The following is a 17,890-nucleotide window of genomic DNA, read 5'->3' as shown; positions in this document are numbered from 1 at the left end:
TTACATGATACCAATGAGGGGCACTCCAAATTGAATTCACCACACTGTGAAGTTTTAGTTTGAAAGTGCACTGAAACAGAGAGATGCATTGAGTCACTGACAGCTATTTTCCAGAAGTATGCTGGCCAGCAGACTAACTTCCCATGCACCCTCTCCAACACTGAGTTCCTGACCTTCATGAATACAGAGCTGGCCTCCTTCACACAGAACCAAAAAGACCCTGACGTTGATGAAGAATGATGAAGAAACTGGACATGAACTATTATGGGCACTTGGACTTTGGAGAATTACCTAATCTAATTGAAGGCTTTGCAATGCCTTGTCATACCAAATAGCATCTAAAGCATGGAATATACGCCATGTGAAGGGGCTCTCAGCCAGCTTCCAAATATACCCTTCCTCCTAATCAGCAAATGTGTAGTACCTACTCCTCATAGTTACACATTGAACCCTAAGGAGGAGCCAAAGCTACAGTACAAAGTCATTCACTTTATAGCAATAAAACATGATTTTTTACAAAGTAAAAAAGAGGGGCAGCTAGGTGGCGCAGTGGATAGAACACCGGCCCTGGAGTCAGGAGGACCTGAGTTCAAATCTGACCTCAGACATTTAACACTTACTGTGTGATGCTGGGCAAAGTCACTTAACCCCAATTGCCTCACTAAAACAACAAAACAAAAAAAGTAAAAAGATTTTTTTAAATGACCTTAATTGTGGTTGCTCCCCAACGCTCTGTACTGGAACCCTCTTTTCTCTTCTCCCTCTAAACTTGGTAATCTCCTCAGTTCCCATATCTCTACACAGATAACTCCTCTGATGTGTCTATCTTCAGCTCCCCTCTCCAGTTTCCTATAGACATCTTAATCTCAACAAGTACCAAAAAAGTACTCATTATCTTTGACCCCAAGATCCTCTCCTCTCCCAACTTCCCCATTACTGTCAAGAGGACTCAATAATCCACCCACTCACCTAACATGCACAACTTGAGTGACACAGTCTACCTTTCCACTCTCTCATCCTTACATATACAATACAGTAAGTTACCAAATCTTGTTTTTTCTACCTTCACAATGTCTTGTGTATATTTCACCTTCTCTCCACTCACTCAGTCAAACCCTTTTTCATGCTCTCCATCACCACTTGCCTGACTACGACAAGTCTTTTGGTTTGGTCTTCCTGCTTCAAGTCTGTCCCCAGTCTAGTGTCATGGGGTGCAGAGCACCCCAGAAGTTCTCTGGGGCACACCGAGGAATCTTCTCCTTGAGAAACTAAACCAGAGGACAGATAACACCTAGAGAGATAAACTGAACCAAATCGGACTGAGCTAGCTTGGAATTCCTACCCTTCATTCTGGTCTCCCTTAACCTGGGGAGATGAGTTTGGGTGTGGCTGTGGCCTTTGTGTCCTGAATAGAGATCTGTAGCCACCCCTCACCCAATTCCTCCAGTCACTACCTGTGGGGGATGGTCCTCCACTCATCACCCAATTCCCCCAGCTACCACCAGTGGGGGATGGTCCACCCTCAGTCAAATGGTGACCCCTCCCATGCATCAGTCTTCTATAAAAGTATCTTCCAGTCTCCTGTTCGTGGAGATTTGGTACCTCTGAGCCATGTGCTTTGTGCCTGTCTCCCCATGAGAAGTCCAAGGATTTCTTTCATGGTTTCCCTCCCCCCACCCTTCCCTTCCCTTGGCCCTAAATAAACTACCACCTTATTCTAACTACTTTTGTGTGCAAGAGGGTGTAATTCTTTAAAGAGGAATTCCTAAGAACCCCAACCCCTACCCAACCCCGTACCCCATTTCCCCCCCTTATCACTAGTATATCCTCCACTCAGCCACAAAGGGAATCTTCCAAAGCATAGGTCTGAGCATGTCACCCCCACTCACCACCTGCCACTCAATTAAACACCAGAAGTCCCTATTACTTATAGGACCATATATTAAATCCTGTTTTGACATTTAAAGCCTTCACAACTGGTCCCTTGGTACTTTTCCAGTCTTTTTAGACTTCACTCCTTTCCACTTCTACAATCCAGCAGCACTGGTTTATGTGCTTTTCCTTGCACATGAGAATCCTTCTCTCCAGTCTATATCTTCTCACTGACTGTTCCCAGGGTCTATAATGCAGTTCATCTCCTTTTCTAACTGCCTTCCTTTAAAGAAATGCAAAATGCTCAAGATGAGGAAGGGATTCCTATAGAACAAATATCATGCTTTTGCATTTCTATGAATCCCAGCACTTAGCACAGTGACTGGCACATAGAAAGTACTAAATAAATGCCTTGACAGGAGGAAATTAAGGAAAACAGTCTCTTCAAAAGGAGTCAAATTCAAAGGTTACACTTCTAAGGCTCTCAAATCTATATTCCAAACCAAACTTTTTCAACAGCAATGCAAAATTCTTATCTTTTCCTACCTAATTGTTCTCTTATTATTAAATTACATCAATTTCCATGGTCCCTTCCTCAAATAACTTCCAAATTCTGTGCACCCTCCATATTCAGCAAAAGAACCATAGAAAATGGAGTTATTAGTGGGGAGCAATTCAATAGCTGCTTAATAGCTCCATAGCAACAGCCAATAGCAGAGGGCTCAGAGGTCCAGTTCCTCACAATCACAGGGCACAAGGTTCATAACCATGTTAAGTAAAGTTGATATGACTACTCAGAGGAAAATTTATAAATTAAAAGATTAGGCACTGAAAACTTAGCTCCTTAATTTGGGGGGGGGGGGTATAGGCAATTGGGGTTAAGTGACTTGCCAGGGTCACAAAGCTAGTATATGTCAAGTGTCCAGAGTCAAATTTGAACTCAGGTCCTGACTCCAGGGCCGGTGCTTCCATCCACTGCGCCACCTAGCTGCCCCCACCAAATTATTTTAAATGACTTCTTGTTCAGTAATTTTCCAATCATGTCCAACTCCTTGTGACCACATTTGGGGTTTTCTTGGCAAAGATACTAGAGTAGTGTGCCATGTCCTTTTCCAGTTTCCTTTTACAGATAAGGAAACTGAAGCAAACAGGGTTAAGTGATTTACCCATGGTCCCACAGCTAGTAAGTATATGAGGTTGAATTTGAATTAGGTCTTCCTGACTCTAGGCCTGGCATTCTATCCACTGGGCCACCTAACTGCCCCTATTTTAATGACTACTGCTTCATAAATTCATTTGAGGTCTAGTAATGGTATACTTCCTTCATTACGTTTTTTTTTTAATCCAAATAAATTTAATTGTTTTGCCAAATTCTAAATGTATCCCTCAACAAAATTCACAAATTAAGGTAGCATTACCATTTTAAGCTTTATTAGCCTAAAACTGCACCAAAACTTTTGGAACACTATTGTCAAAGGCCAACCTTAATCAATGACTATTTATCCAATTATTTAAGGCTCCTTTTTATTTTTGTAAAAGAGTTTTTGTAGTTGTATTTATATAACTCTAGGCTAAATTTGAACTGAGGTCCTCCTGAATCCAGGGCCAATGCTTTATTCACTGTGCCACCTACTGCCCCTAACTTCTAAATATCTTACACATCTTGGAGTTATTAAAAATGGAATTTCTATTATATTTCTGCTGATTTTTATTAGCCACTATACATACAGAAACACTGAAGATTCTGTGCATTAATTTTGTATCCTGCTATCTTAGTGAAGCTATCTCAATGCTTCTTTGCTGTTTCTCTGGATTTTTTTTTTTTTTTAGTGAGGCAATTGGGGTTAAGTGACTTGCCCAGGGTCACACAGCTAGTAAGTGTTAAGTGTCTGAGGTCGGATTTGAACTCAGGTACTCCTGAATCCAGGGCCGGGCAGGAATGTCAAAACCACACACCACACACACACACACACACCACACACACACACACACACACACACACACACACACCCTGAGAGGAGAGTGTCCTGAACAAGCGATTAGCAAGTGTCAAATGCTACATAAAGGTTAAGATAAATCAGAGGTAAGAAAAGGCCACTGGCTTAATAAGAAAAAGATTATTACTGATCTTAGAGAAAGCTGTCTCAGTCAAGTGTCAGAGAAAACAGACTGCAAGGGGCTAAGTGGTTGGGAGGCGAGACAGTAGAGGCAATGAATGTTTTCTAGGAATTTGTGAAAGGGATGAGAGGACAATAGTTTGGTTACGTGAATGAGGATGAGGAAGATCAAGACATACTTGAGGGCAACAGATAAAGAGCCAGTGGACAAAAGTAAAAATTAGGGAAAGAGGGGATGGTCAAAGGGAATATTCCAGAACAGATCAGAAGAGGTAGAACCAAAGGTACAAAGTAGAGAGGATGGTATTAACAAGCAAAGAATGAGAGGATGAGTGAATAATGTTGATGTAATTTAACAGATGGCCTCAATAATGTAAAGCTTTCTACTAAGTGGACAAGGAAAAGGGAGTATCTTAGTGGCTTGAGAAAATGAGACTCTCTCTCTGTGGGGAATGCCTTGGGGAATTTACCAGAGAAGAATTAAAAGATTGATATGTAATACTGAGTACATGGCTGAAGCTAAATCATAGACATTTATAGTAAGCCATGACAGAACAGTTCATGTTTGGGACTTCTTCAGAATCAGATCAGTAGCTTGACAAGGTGGCTGGTAGGTATAACACAGGAATGGGTTTGGAAAAACATAATCAGTAGCAGGAAAAAAGGGTAAGATATTCACAAGCTTAGGAAAGTATAAAGTTGAACTGGTTTAAGATTTTCAGAAGAGGAAAGTGAAGGCAGAGGTGATGGCCTAGGAAAAGCAGAAGGGTAGAATTATAAGTTACAGTGAAGATAAAGAATAAGTTCTTGAGCTGAAGCACAGGAAGAAATTGAAAGATGGGACGGTTAGGGTGAGATAGAGGAATTTCAGAGGTATTGTAAGAAAATAGGTAGTTGTCTCCTCTCAATGAGGTTATAAACAAGTCAATCATACTCCTCCTGGCCTGTTTGTAGGACAAAGGTCTCAGATCCCCTCCTCCCCCTCAGGCTAACAAAATCACATGGTTCAAGGAGCCCGGTCTCAATAAGGTCCACTCAGGAGTTGTATCCATATAAGGAAGAATAAGGTCCACTCCTGAGTTATGCCCATATAAGGAAGAGGGATGGGAATACTGCATTCTGATTAGCTAGTTTTTGCATGTAGATCATAACCCTTGAGTAATTGGACCAATGATGAAAAGGGGGAGGGTCCAATTGCGTTAGGGACTAGGGTATAAAACAGGGTCTGCAAACCCCCTTTCTTTGTACCCATTAGCTGCACACTAGGGTGCCTCCTCATGAGAAGGAAATAAAAGAGCCTTTGTCACATTGCTGCTGAGTTTCTGAGAATTATTGAGAAGAGGACTGATTTTCCCTCACAGGTATGGACTGTGAGGATGAACATGTAGGTGATAGTGGCATCAAGGGTGTGACAGAACAATTCTTGTAGGTGGCTTAAATGAAGATAACAAAATGTCATGGGGTGTAGAGCACCCCAGAAGTTCTCTGAGGCACATCAAGGAACCTTCTCCTTGAGAAACTAAACCAGAGGACAGATAATGCCTAGAGAGATAAGCTGAACCAAATTGGACTAAGCTAGCTTGGAATTCCTACCCTTCATTCTGGTCTCCCTTACCCTGGGTAGATAAATTTGGGTGTGGCTGTGCCCTTGTGTTCTGAAGAGGGATCTGTAGCCACCCCTCACCCAATTCCTCTAGTCACTACCACTGGGAGAAGGTCCTCCCTCACTAAAGGAACTTTTTACGGGCAGATGGTTCGCCCCCATCAGTCCTCTATAAAAGTACCTTCCAGTCTCCTGTTCGTGGAGATTTGGTACCGCTGAGCCATGTGCTTTATGCCAATCTCCCCATGAAAAGTCCAAGGATTTCTTTCATGGTTTCCCTCCCCCCACCCTTCCCTTCCCTTGCTCCTAAATAAACTATCACCTTATTCTAACTACTTTTGTGTGCAAGAGGGTGTAATTCTTTAAAGAGGAATTCCTAAGAACCCCAACCCCTAACCAAACCTGGTACCTCACTTCCCCCCATATCAAAAAGATAAAGAGGCTGACTATTTGACAGAACATCCAAATGCAAAGTGAAGTCCCAAAGTATCATTCCCTCATAGGATGTAATAATAAAGACATAAATACATTAGCTACTCTAGTGCTTTTCACAAGTAATTCTAAAAAGTTTTTCATTTTATGAAGCTTAACAACCCAAGCAGGCAACTAGGTGGCACAATGGACTAGAGGGGCCTGCAGTCAGGAAGCCCTGAGTTCAAATATGCTGGGCCAGTCACTAAAACCTTTCTGCCTCAGTTTCCCCAACTCTAAAATAGGGATATTAATATAGTACCTTCCTATCAGGACAGTTCTGAGGTTCAAATGAGATATTTGTAAAGTACTTAGCATGGTTTCTGGCACATAGAAGGCACTTAATAAAGGCTTGTTCGTTTCCCCCTCACTAATGCATTTCTCATCTTGAACTCTCTATATAGATAGTTTTCAACTTATGAAAAAAAAAGTTGTAGAAGTTCATTTGTGAGAGAGCTGTTTTGGAACTGGGACTTCATTGTCCCATTGAAACAAAGTTATAAATGACAGTGCTCAAAAGTCCGTTTTAATGCATTCTGTAACTGAAACAATAATATCTCCTATTTTCCTTAACCACAGACCACACAATTTGATAAAAGTTAAAGAAATCCTGTTTCTACTGGCAAGGACTGCTCCTTCTCCTGCTCATGTGGAGGAACTACTCATCCTTTTGCCCAGGAATTTCATAAACTAAGTGCTTATATAGTTGGAAAGTAAGGAATCCAAGTGATTTCCTCAAAATCACTCAGAAATCCAGCAGAATGGTCAAGAATAAAACTAAAACCTAATCAGCATAACTTACTATTTATTTATTTGTTTGTTTGTTTGTTTTTTGGTGAGGCAATCAGGGTAAGTGGACTTGCCCAGGGTCATACAGATAACTTTTTATTGCATTATCTGAGTTTGTGTCTGGGAAATAGAATGGTATGCTTCGATTTCACTATTTGAGTAAGAGTAAATAGATGTAGAATTGCAACATCAACTTACTTTTCTTTATTCAGGGGAGCCTTGCTGAAAGCATAGATTCTGCCTGAAAATATTTTTTTTAAAAGTAACTTTGCCATTAATTAGAACTGAAAGAAAAAAAATGCTAAAACTTTATAATTAAGAAATGTTGGGTATGAATATACATGGCCTACTGGCAATTTAACCAGGTTTGGCACTAGTCTCTTCTATGACAGAAGCATAAACACAAAATTTGGTCTGGGCTCAATTTCTGTTCCGCTGTATCTTGCTTTATTAAAATACAATGATATTAAACGCAGACCATCTCTCCTCCCAGTTTTTTACATAAGCATTGCCCCAATCTTGTACTTCTTGGAATCCCTGGTTTCCTCCAAGTCTCGGCTCAAACATTGCATCCTACGAAAAGCTTTTCCTCATCTCCCTAGTTATTAGTATTCTATTTGACTAATTTTATGCCCATACTGACTGTTCTTTTCTCTGAAAGCCTACAGCAATATACATTTACATTAAGTAGTTCCTATTGTAAGTTAAGTAGCTTCTACTCTTAACTCTAGGGCGAGTCTTATAGTTCCCTTTGTTAAAGGTTCATTGACATTAAGTAATTAAGTAGTTCCTATAAGTGACTCAAGATTTTAGTTCCTTTTGTTCTGTTACCCCATATAAACCCTGTCCTTGTTCCCATCTTTGGAACCAAGCATCTTGCTTTGCTATACCACGAGCTATAGTTCCTCTGCCCCAATTAAAGATCTTATTTCTCCTGTATTGATTGTCTCATCAATTTACAGGTTAACAGTAGAGACATTGTTTCTGGATAATTAAATCATTTATCAACAAGGTCAATAAATTATTAATAAAAAGATGGTCATTTGATCTTCTCTCTTAGTTAGAACCCACCCCCCACCCCACCCACCCCCGCAAAAAAAAAAGAATGAAACAACTTTGAAAGGCAAAAGCAGAAGCAATCTGGCTTCTTGGCCAGAGCCATGATGACAGAGGAGCAGTAATCCAATAACTCAGATCTAGAAACAATACCAGATGAAGTCATTATCACAAAAAAAAAGACTTAGGAATTCTGTCAATGAAATTACCAACTACAATTCCAGACAACTCATGATGAAACCATACTAACCACCTTCTGACAAGAGATGATGGGACTCAAGAGTAAAGATTGTGGCAGCTAGGTGGTACAGTGGATAAAGCACCGGTCCTGGATTCAGGAGGACCTGAGTTCAAATTCGGCCTCAGACACTTGACACTTACTAGCTGTGTGACCCTGGGCAAGTCACTTAACCCTCACTGCCCCACCAAAAAAAAAGGAGTAAAGATTGAAACATTTTTTTTTAAACATGGTCAATTCAAGATTCGTTATGCTTTGTAGTTCTTTCTTTCTTACCGATTAACAGGGAGAAGGGAGTTTTACGAAATGGGGTTTTGTTGACTGAAAAAAACCTTAAGAAACTCTCTTCAACACTCTGATTGACTTGATGACCAACCATGATTCCAGAGGACTGATAAGAATGCTCTCCATCTCCTGGACAGAAAAGTAATGCGAGTAAATATGAGATACACATTTTGCAAGTGGACAATATGGGAACTTGTTTGCTTGACTATGTGTATTTGTTACAAGGGTTTTGTTTTTCTCCTTTTTCTTAGGAGTGGGGCTAAAGAAGGGCATAGGAGGGAAAGAATATAATGTTTGTTAATTCAAAACAATATAATTTGAAAAATTAAATGCCCCCAAAAGGCACTGTCTGGGAAGCAGACAAATTCTAGTCCTCCCTAACCACATCTTGTAATTTTAAAATCTAACAGCCTTTTCTCAGTTCTCAACATTCTTGACTTCTTTGCAATTTCTGACCCTGTTAATCACATCTTCCTCCTGAATACTCACTCTATCCTCCCTGTGTTTAGTAATGTTATGCTATCTTCAATCTTCTCTTAACCTCCTGACCACTCCTCAGTCCTCTTCAATGGATCATGATTCATGTCCCACTCCTTAAAAATATGGGAGTGTAGTAACAGCCTGGTAGGCCTGAGTCCAGTTAGGGATGCTCTGGCCCTGAGGGGGATATTATGACCATGAAGAAATGCGGTTGATCAGCTTGTTGGAATCAGTTAGAGATTACTCTTTCCTTGGAGAAGTAAAATAGTTGATTAACCAGTTAGTGGTTAGTCAAACAGACAACAAAGCAGCTACCCAGAAAGCTGGGCTCCTTGAATTTACAACATGAGCTTAGTTTGGAGCCAGTCATTGTTTGCTATGTGATTAGGACCAGGTAGTGACCAATAATCTCAAATTAGAAATGTGGAATTTTATTATTCATATATCCAAATAGCTAATGTGAGGAAAATGACTCCAGCTCAATAATTCTCTGAACTCAATGGCAGTGATGTGTCAAAGGCTCATTTATTGTCATTCTCCCAAGAATGGGGAACTCAGTGCAGTTGGTGGGTGAAAAGAACGGGGGCTTGCAGGTCCCCTTTTAAACCCTAGTCCCTAATGCGAATGGAACCTTCCCTTTTTCATCACTAGTCCAATTACCTCAGGAGTTACATTCTGCACATAAAAACTAGCTAACCAGAAAGCAGTATTCCTGACCCTAATTTCCATACCACCTCAGAGTTTCCCTGAACCATGTAATTTTTGTTTGCCAGAGCGGGCAAGAGGAGGAGAAGAAAACCTTTTTCCTCAAATAGGTACAAAGGAGTATAATTTGAATGGTGACTATTATATTTTTATTGAGGAGACCAATCCCCATTTCCTCACACTAATATCATCATTTTCAAACTGTTGTAACTTTTCAGTTTTAGGTCTCTATACCTATCCCCACCCCCTCTTGTCTCTATAAAATCATCATCTTCTCTTTTGCTAGAGAGTTTGAAGTTAGATTTCTTCTCCCAGTCATATCTCTATGGCTGTCTGATTAAACATCTCTGAGAGTTGAAGTTACTCTTCTTCTCCCAGCCACAACCTCTATGGCTGTCTAAGAAACATGCATAAACCAACCTATACCTCCCGGGTGCTGAAGCCTAGGCTTCTTCGCCCAGCCAGGTCCCTGTGTACCAAATAATAAGAACTTTTACTTAAATTTTGATTGGATTGTCTGGGCAAGTAATTCTTTCAAAGAGGAATGTTTTCAAGAACCCAATCTAGTGGTAACAAGAGTTCCCCCGAAATATCTGTCCTGAGCTTTTTTTCTCCTCTCAACTTTTCTCTCTCTCTCAAAGCTCTCACCAGCAACCAAGGGGCCAATTATCATATCTATTCAGATTAATCCTAGATCCATTTATTATGTATCTATATATCTATCCATATATCTATATATTACTCTCCTCCACAGAACTACTAACATAGGCAGTTACCTAATGGGCATTTCTTTCTTTTGTTTTTTTTTTAATCAGTTAACAAGTATCTATCTATCTATTTATTTATTTATTTATTGCGGGCAATGAGGGTTAAGTGACTTGCCCAGGGTCCCACAGCTAATAAGTGTCAAGTGTTTGAGGCCAAATTTGAAACTCAGGTCCCTCCTGAATCCAGGGCCAGTGCTTTTATCCACTGCACCACCTAGCTTCCCTACCTAATGGACATTTCTAACTAAATGTCCTACAGGCATCTAAAATTTGACATCCTTTCCCCCATTTCCTTATATCTGTGCAGAGTACCCCCATTCTTCCAATCACCCAGGTTAGCAACCTTACAATTCAACCTTGAACTTTTCATTCTGCCCAGGCCGCATATTTAATCAACTGCCAAGTGTTGTCAAACCCAATTCAACATCTCTAAACTTCTATCCACTTCCTTCAACTCATCCCAAAACCAAACTAGTCCAGATGCCCAATACTTCTGGCCTAGACAGACTACTGCAATATAATCTGCTGATATCCTGGCCTCAATCTTCTCCCCAATGGAGGCCCCACATTGGGCGCCAAATGATGTGGGATGGATTTAGGGTCAAATTGATCATGAGTCTTCCCAAAGAATTACAAGACTCATTGACTCAGTTCCCAAGTTTTTTGCAATACTGTGTGTGAGTGAACACAGAGAGAGAAACAGAATAATAGAAAGGGATCTCTGAATTAGGAAAGAAAATAGTTATATTTATAATATGGATAAATTGATTATCAGTCTCATTATAATAATCTCCACCTTGGGGAGGTACAGGGGAGGGTTTATCCTAATTTGGAGTTCCTGAGGTCCCTAAGCCAAGCCCCTAGGTGGGGACTTTTTTTCTGTGGAGGTGTGTGTTTGGGATTATATACATCATAAGGTGAATCTGGGGATGAATTGGGTCTTTTCTGCACCATGTCTCTTTCTGCTTCCCATGCTTAGTTTCAAAACATCTTCATTTATCATTTATTCCTAGTTTGAGTTTCTATAGCACTGTCAGGTGTCTGTTGTTATTGTTTCAGCCTTCATGGCCTCCCTCCCTCTATTCCCGTTATGGGCACTGGTTTCTGTAAGAGAACCTAGTATCCTGACTTATAAGTTATCCCATTAATTGGGGTCTGACTTCCCATTTAGAGCTAATATCTGAATTAAAGCTCAGGTCTTAGGTTTTTCTGTTAACCCCTTTTTGCCTCCTACATCAACCTCCACAGAATTTGCTAAATTGATATAACTAAAGCACAGGTTCTAATCATGTCATTTCCCTGCTCACAAAGCTTCAGCAGCTTCTATCTCCTTGAGGGTAAAATACAAACTCCTCTGGCATTTAAAACCTTTCACAATTCTAGTTTCTAGCTTAGGTTTCAAGTAGATCACACATTACTCCCCCTCTGAACACTCCACCCCTAGCCAAGCTGGCTTCCTTGCTGCTCCCCACACGACATTCCATCTTCCATACCCATGCCTTCACAAAGGCTGCCCCCTGGGCCTGAATGCTGTTCCTCTTCACCTCCTGTCTTGGAATACCTAGCGTCTTTTTAGGTTCTGTTTATGTGGCACTTCTTTCAAGAGGCCTTCCTAATGTTCCTAATTCTTACTGCCCTGCCCTGTTGTCCAGTCATTTCAGTTATGTCCAACTCTTTGCGACCCCATTTGGGGTTTTCTTGGCAAAGATACTTGGAGTGGTTTGCCATTTCCTCCTCCAGCTCATTTTACAAATAAGGAAACTGAGGCAAAGGGGGTTAAGTGATTAGCCCTAACCTCACACAGATAGTTAAGTGTCTGAGGCACTCTAACCACTCCACCACCTAGCTGCCCCTCTCCTAGGCAGTTCCCTTCTCTAGTTTCCGGATATTACTTTGTATATATTTTCTATTTAGTTACATGTATACATGTTGTTTCCCACATAGAGGCAGCAAGGCATAGTTTCTGTATTCCACATATCTACCATGGGCTCTAACAAATAAATAGGTGCCTCTGGGTTTTAGTTTCCTATTCATAAAATAAGGGATGAACTGGTATCAAACTCAAATAGAAACAGGGGCTTTACATAAGGAACCTCAAGGGCCAAATATTGACTTTAAAACCTACCTATAGGGGCAGCTAGGTGGTGCAATGGATAGAGCACCAGCCCTGGAGTCAGGAGTACCTGAGTTTCAAATCCAGCCTCAGACACTTACACTTACTAGCTGTGTGACCCTGGGCAAGTCACTTAACCCCAATTGCCTCACTAAAAAAAAAATTAATAAAAAAAAACTACCTATTACATTATCTATGCCCTACTGTGTTTTTTTTTAATCTTATTTTATTAATACTACCTAATTACATTTTAATCTGGTTCTGGCTCATGCAGCAATGCCTCCCTCTGGCTGCCTGTTTGGACATATCTAAAACAGGTGATCTCTATACAGTCACTTCTAGTTCTAAAAAGCTACAATTACTGATTGTTTTATGTGTATGAGTCTTGTTTCCCCAAATAAAATAAGTTCCTAGAAGGTAAAACCACATAAAATCACATAACCACAAAATATAAGAGTTGACAGGACCTAAGAAGTCTTTCTGCCAAAATCTGGAAAAACTCACATGAACAGATGCATAGTGAAGTGAACAGAATCAGAACACTGTACACAATAACAATATTATTTGATGAAGAACTATGAATGGCTTAGCTATTCTCAAGCAATACAACAATCCAAGACAATCCCAAAGGACTAATGATGAAGCAGGCTGTCCGCCTCCAGAGAAAGAACTGATATTGATTGAATATAGACTGAAGCATGCTATTTTTCACTTTCTTTCATTTATTCAAGTCTTCTTGTACAAAATGACTAAGATGGAAATGTTTTATGTAACTGGCATGTGTATAACCTACATCTGATTGCTTACCATCTGAGGGAGGAGGGAGGAAGGGATAGAATTTGAAACTCAAAATTTTAAATAAAATGTTTAAAAAAATAAGTCCTCTTCCCCAATATATACCAAAACAGAAATGCCATCTGGAACATCCCCAGCAAAGCAGTATCCAGCCTCTACTTGAAACTGCAATGACAGGAGAACCTGATTACTTTCTAAAACAGTCAGTAGTCAACTGGCTGATCCTGAGGTAGGTATTCTTTTTCACGAAACAAAAAAACATGCCCTTCTGCAATTTCTACCAGTGCTCCTAATTCTGTCTTCTCAAACCAAACTAAACAAGTCGAATCCCTCATCCACATAACAGCTTTAAAAAGTGGCTATCAATACCCATCGTAAACATTCACCTACTTGCCTGATTGTTCCACAACTAGCTAAAAACACATCTATCAGTTATATCAGTGGCCAAAAGGGAAAAAAAACAAACAAACCTGCAAACTCTATAGTATGGCTCATGTAGCAATGCATGAACAATTTGTTCATGGCAAAGGTAATATCTCAGAATGTGAATGTTCCTGTATTTAAGCCTACAGCCAGAGTCACAGAGTATTTGCAAAGGAATGGATTTCAAATGGTTACATTAAGAAGGGAGCCACTGTTAGGAATTGAATAAAAGGAGACAGGAAAAAAGGATAAAGGAAGGGATCAGTTACTAAAGGCTTTTAGCCAAGCATTATTTGGTTTCACTTCAAACATCACATTTTCTTATTAAAATAAAGCATTATGATAATTAGACATGGAACATACGGATAAGTGCCGAATTGTTACCAGCAGCAAAAGCATAAAATTAAGTATCAGTTTTCAGTATATATCAATATATGAATAAAAGCTGTAATCAAAGACCAAAGCCAGCCACAAAAGATCCCAACCACCTCCCCAGTAGCATCTACTCCAACCTGAGCCCTTTTTTTGTCCTACCCTAACCCTCAAAGTTTGAATTGAAATAAGATCAGAAGTAACAAAGAACCAACTTGCCTTTACTAAGTAGGAGCCACAAATGTGAACCATGAGGAGAAACATACCTAAGACATAATAATTAAGAAGACAAGCAGCAAGAAGCTTCAAACAATCAGCAAGAGCAGAAATGTACCTGATAGAACATTAACTGATACTGTACCTACCCAAAAGCAACATGCTTTAGTGAAACTAAACTTAGAACTGGGAAACCTGTGTTTGAATTCTAAGTTGTCATTTACTGGCTTGGACTTGAGATAAACCATTTAACTTGCCTCTCTTGACTCATCTGCAAAATGGGGATATTCCCCAACAGGGTTATTATATAGACTATTGGTCCACATTTATATCAACAATGTAGGGATTTCCTGATATAGGACCGCATGATGTACTTTCACAGATACAGATTGGCAACACACACACACACACACACACACATATATACAAAATAAGTGTTCTTAAGAGGTTACCTGGGGCACTGAGAAGTTAAATGGTTTACCCAGGGTCACCAAGTGAACATGTGTCAGAGATAGGAATTAACCCAAATCTTCCTGACTCCAAAGGTGACCCTTTATCCATTTCAACACAACGCTTGTTGGGAGGATTAAATGAGATAAATCTAAGAAATTATTACTATAACCTCTGTTAACCACAATTCCAGAGTACTGATGGCAAAAAATACTGCCTATTTCTGGACAAAGACAGGAAAGACCTAGAGATCCAAAATATTGATTTTTTGCATATGGCCCACACGGAATTTGTTTTGTTTGACTATGCATATTTGTTACAAGGGTTCCCCCACATACACACACCAGGGCAGGGGGAGGTGAGGGTGGAGGAAATGCAATCAATACAAAAAACAAAAAAAACCCAACTATTAATCCTGTTATCTTTCCCCTCTAATCATCCTTCTCTTGTTCTCTTGATGTACTGATCACCCATTCTCTATTATACCCTGTTATTACTCTCTGTAGACTACTTTTTGTCCTACATTTTTGGCCACTACCATTACGGTCTGCCCTCATTTGTAAACCCTTTTCTCATTGGGTCTAAAAGGTATCATCAGAGTCTAAAAGCTAAAGAACAAATAGAGTCGAACCTCAATTCTAACAGCCCATCGCTTAGGGAAATTTGAAAATATTGGAAAAACTGTCATTGGTGTTCACGACCCTCTAAGTGTCTAGATGAATGAAATCTAAAAGAGAAGGACTTTCATTTAAAATACTTGGGCTCTAACACTTCAGTTAAATGATTTTCCTCTCTAACCAGGCTTAAGACTTGTCAGGTCCCTGCAAATGGGCAATTTTACATTAATACAGGCTTCCAAATCTAGACCTAAATGACAAAGTTAATCCCTCCATGGTCATCCCGGGGGTTTCCCTTGCTGTATTAAGACGCCTTGTTTTGGAAAGCAGCCTAGTGTATTCTCTCAATGCTGAAGTGAATCAACCAGGCTGCTTTTCCTCATCACCAGATGGTGAAAATTTTCGTAATAACCAACTTGGGAACCTTTCCAACTTGGGGAAAGACAAGACACAGAGAAACAAAAACTCATGTATAAAGCTTTCAGTTCCATCTTGGTGAATAAAAATGAAATTACATCGCTGTTATTCACCAAACCCTGGTCACCAGATGAGATAGGGCCATGGTCGGGCACATGTGGGCCACTTAAGGAATTCATCAGGGTCCAGAAGGGAATTACTCTGATTGCCCCAGCCTCCTCCGCGCCATAAAGACTGAAGTCCATGGAATGGCACAATTGGGAAGAGAAGAGGAAGACACAAGCAAACACCGAGATAAATCTCCAGCTCCCCCCAGCAGATGGGGACGGGGGCGGGGGGGGGGGTCAGTCTGACCCTTGACCTTTCCCAGGGGCTCCCCTAGACCTCGTCCTAGTGAACCGAGGAGGGCTCACCTCCTACTCCAGGTAGCCCCTCCTACTCCAGGTAGCCCCAGTTCGTCCTTCTGCTGCCCACCCCATTTCAACCCCGGTACAGGTAACTTTCCCCTTCCCCCCAGCCCACCCGGCCCCAGGCACTGGGAACCCGCACCCCGCAGAAGGCAAGCACAGGGCCACCGCGATGCACTGTGGGAATGGTAGTCCCCAGCAGCGTTTCAGCCGTGGTCACCTATAGAGGACCGGACTGCCACTCCCAGAAGTCTCCGAGCCTCGGCTTCCCCCCCCCCCCCCGACCCGTCTGCCTCACCTGTTCCACGGAGGTGACCGTCTCCACCGCGTCGTCTTGCAACCGCTCCTGCACGTGCTCTGGGCTCAGGCAGTACAGAGATTCAGACCAGGCTGGGGGAAGGGGCGAAGGGAAATAGGAAAAGGAAGAAGCAGCGGCGGCAGCCATGGCTTTAAAAAAAAAAACACAGCTGGCGGCAGACAGGACTCAACCTCGTCAAACTGCAACGCGTAGCGTATTGAAACCCAGGCGGGCCGAGGCAGCTACGGCAAGCGGAGGCAGCCACAAAGTACCGAAGGCGAATCTCCCTCCCTTCCCTCTCTCCCCGCCCTCCTCCTCTAAGACGCATACTGTTACACATTTTTTCCCTTGGCGAGCTACAAGGATGTTGCCGCCCTCCTTAGGGGGAGGAAGCTGCTGCAATATGCTTAGGCCAGAGGAGAATGGAAAAGAAAACTTGCCTTCGAGTTGCGTTTGAGATAGCTTTGGTAGCGTCCTGGGTAGCGGGAGTGCACTTTCCCCCTATTCTCTGACCCAGATCTAATCCTCACCTAGTTTTATAATAACAATAATACTAATAAAGCGCCTCGATAGTGCTTTTTTTATGTAAACGTATTGATACGTTTTATTTCGACACAACGGATATTTCCCCACAAATATCCAACCAAGCCTAATTTGATGGTCTTCTATTAACAGAGAGAAGTGTGTCTTTAAACTTCAACCGTATGGTATGAATACTTAACCGGAGTTTTGTTGCCTCTCCGTTCTGACCTCATTTACATTGTTTCAATCTTTGTGCCCCTTGTTCTTTTGACTCTGCATCACTTCTTACGAATCTTCCCATGTTTCCTTGATAATCTTCATCTTCATTGTTCTTTATGGAATGGTGATATGCGATTACCTTCGCGAATACATTATATAATTCACCTATCATTCCATAAACTACATAATTTATTCAGTCATTGTCCAAATACTGGGAGAATGTTTTGTTTCCAGTTTTCTGTTTTCACAAGTAATGTTACTATGAAATGTTTTCCTTTTGTGTTTTGCTGTCAGTAACTTTCTTGTCTCATAAACTCATAGGATCCAAGGAAAGCCTAACCCTAACTTTAAAAAAAAGAAACTGGGGGCAGCTAGGTGGTGCAGTGGACAGAGCACCGGCCCTGGAGTCAGGAGTACCTGAGTTCAAATCCGACCTCAAACACTTAACACTTACTAGCTGTGTGACCCTGGGCAAGTCACTTAACCCCAATTGCCTCACTAAAAAAAAACCAGAAAGAAACTGAGGCATGGAGAAGTTAAGCAGTTTACCTAAAGTAACACAGGGTAGCAAGCATCAGAGGCAGAATTTAAAACCACATCAATAAATAAACATTAATTAAGCGTCTACTATGTGCCAACCAATGTGCCAAACTCCAGG

At 41.1% G+C, this 17,890-nt stretch overlaps 1 protein-coding gene across 1 annotated transcript in view; it reads right to left on the bottom strand.

Annotated features, from left to right (window-relative positions):
* Positions 1 to 16,792, bottom strand: part of FNTB (farnesyltransferase, CAAX box, beta) — a 119,025-nt gene extending 102,233 nt beyond the window's left edge. The window contains exon 1 of the mRNA XM_043988898.1: positions 16,492 to 16,792. Coding sequence (XP_043844833.1) covers positions 16,492 to 16,638 — 147 coding nt within the window. The 5' untranslated portion in view covers positions 16,639 to 16,792. The remainder of the gene's footprint in view (positions 1 to 16,491) is intronic.
* Between the last annotated feature and the right edge of the window lie 1,098 nt (positions 16,793 to 17,890).

The sequence above is a fragment of the Dromiciops gliroides genome, chromosome 2 (genome assembly GCF_019393635.1).
Source record: "Dromiciops gliroides isolate mDroGli1 chromosome 2, mDroGli1.pri, whole genome shotgun sequence".
Classification (NCBI taxonomy): Eukaryota; Metazoa; Chordata; class Mammalia; order Microbiotheria; family Microbiotheriidae; genus Dromiciops; species Dromiciops gliroides.
The sequence above is the reverse complement of the archived record's forward strand: the minus strand, read 5'-3'. Positions and strand labels throughout refer to the sequence as shown.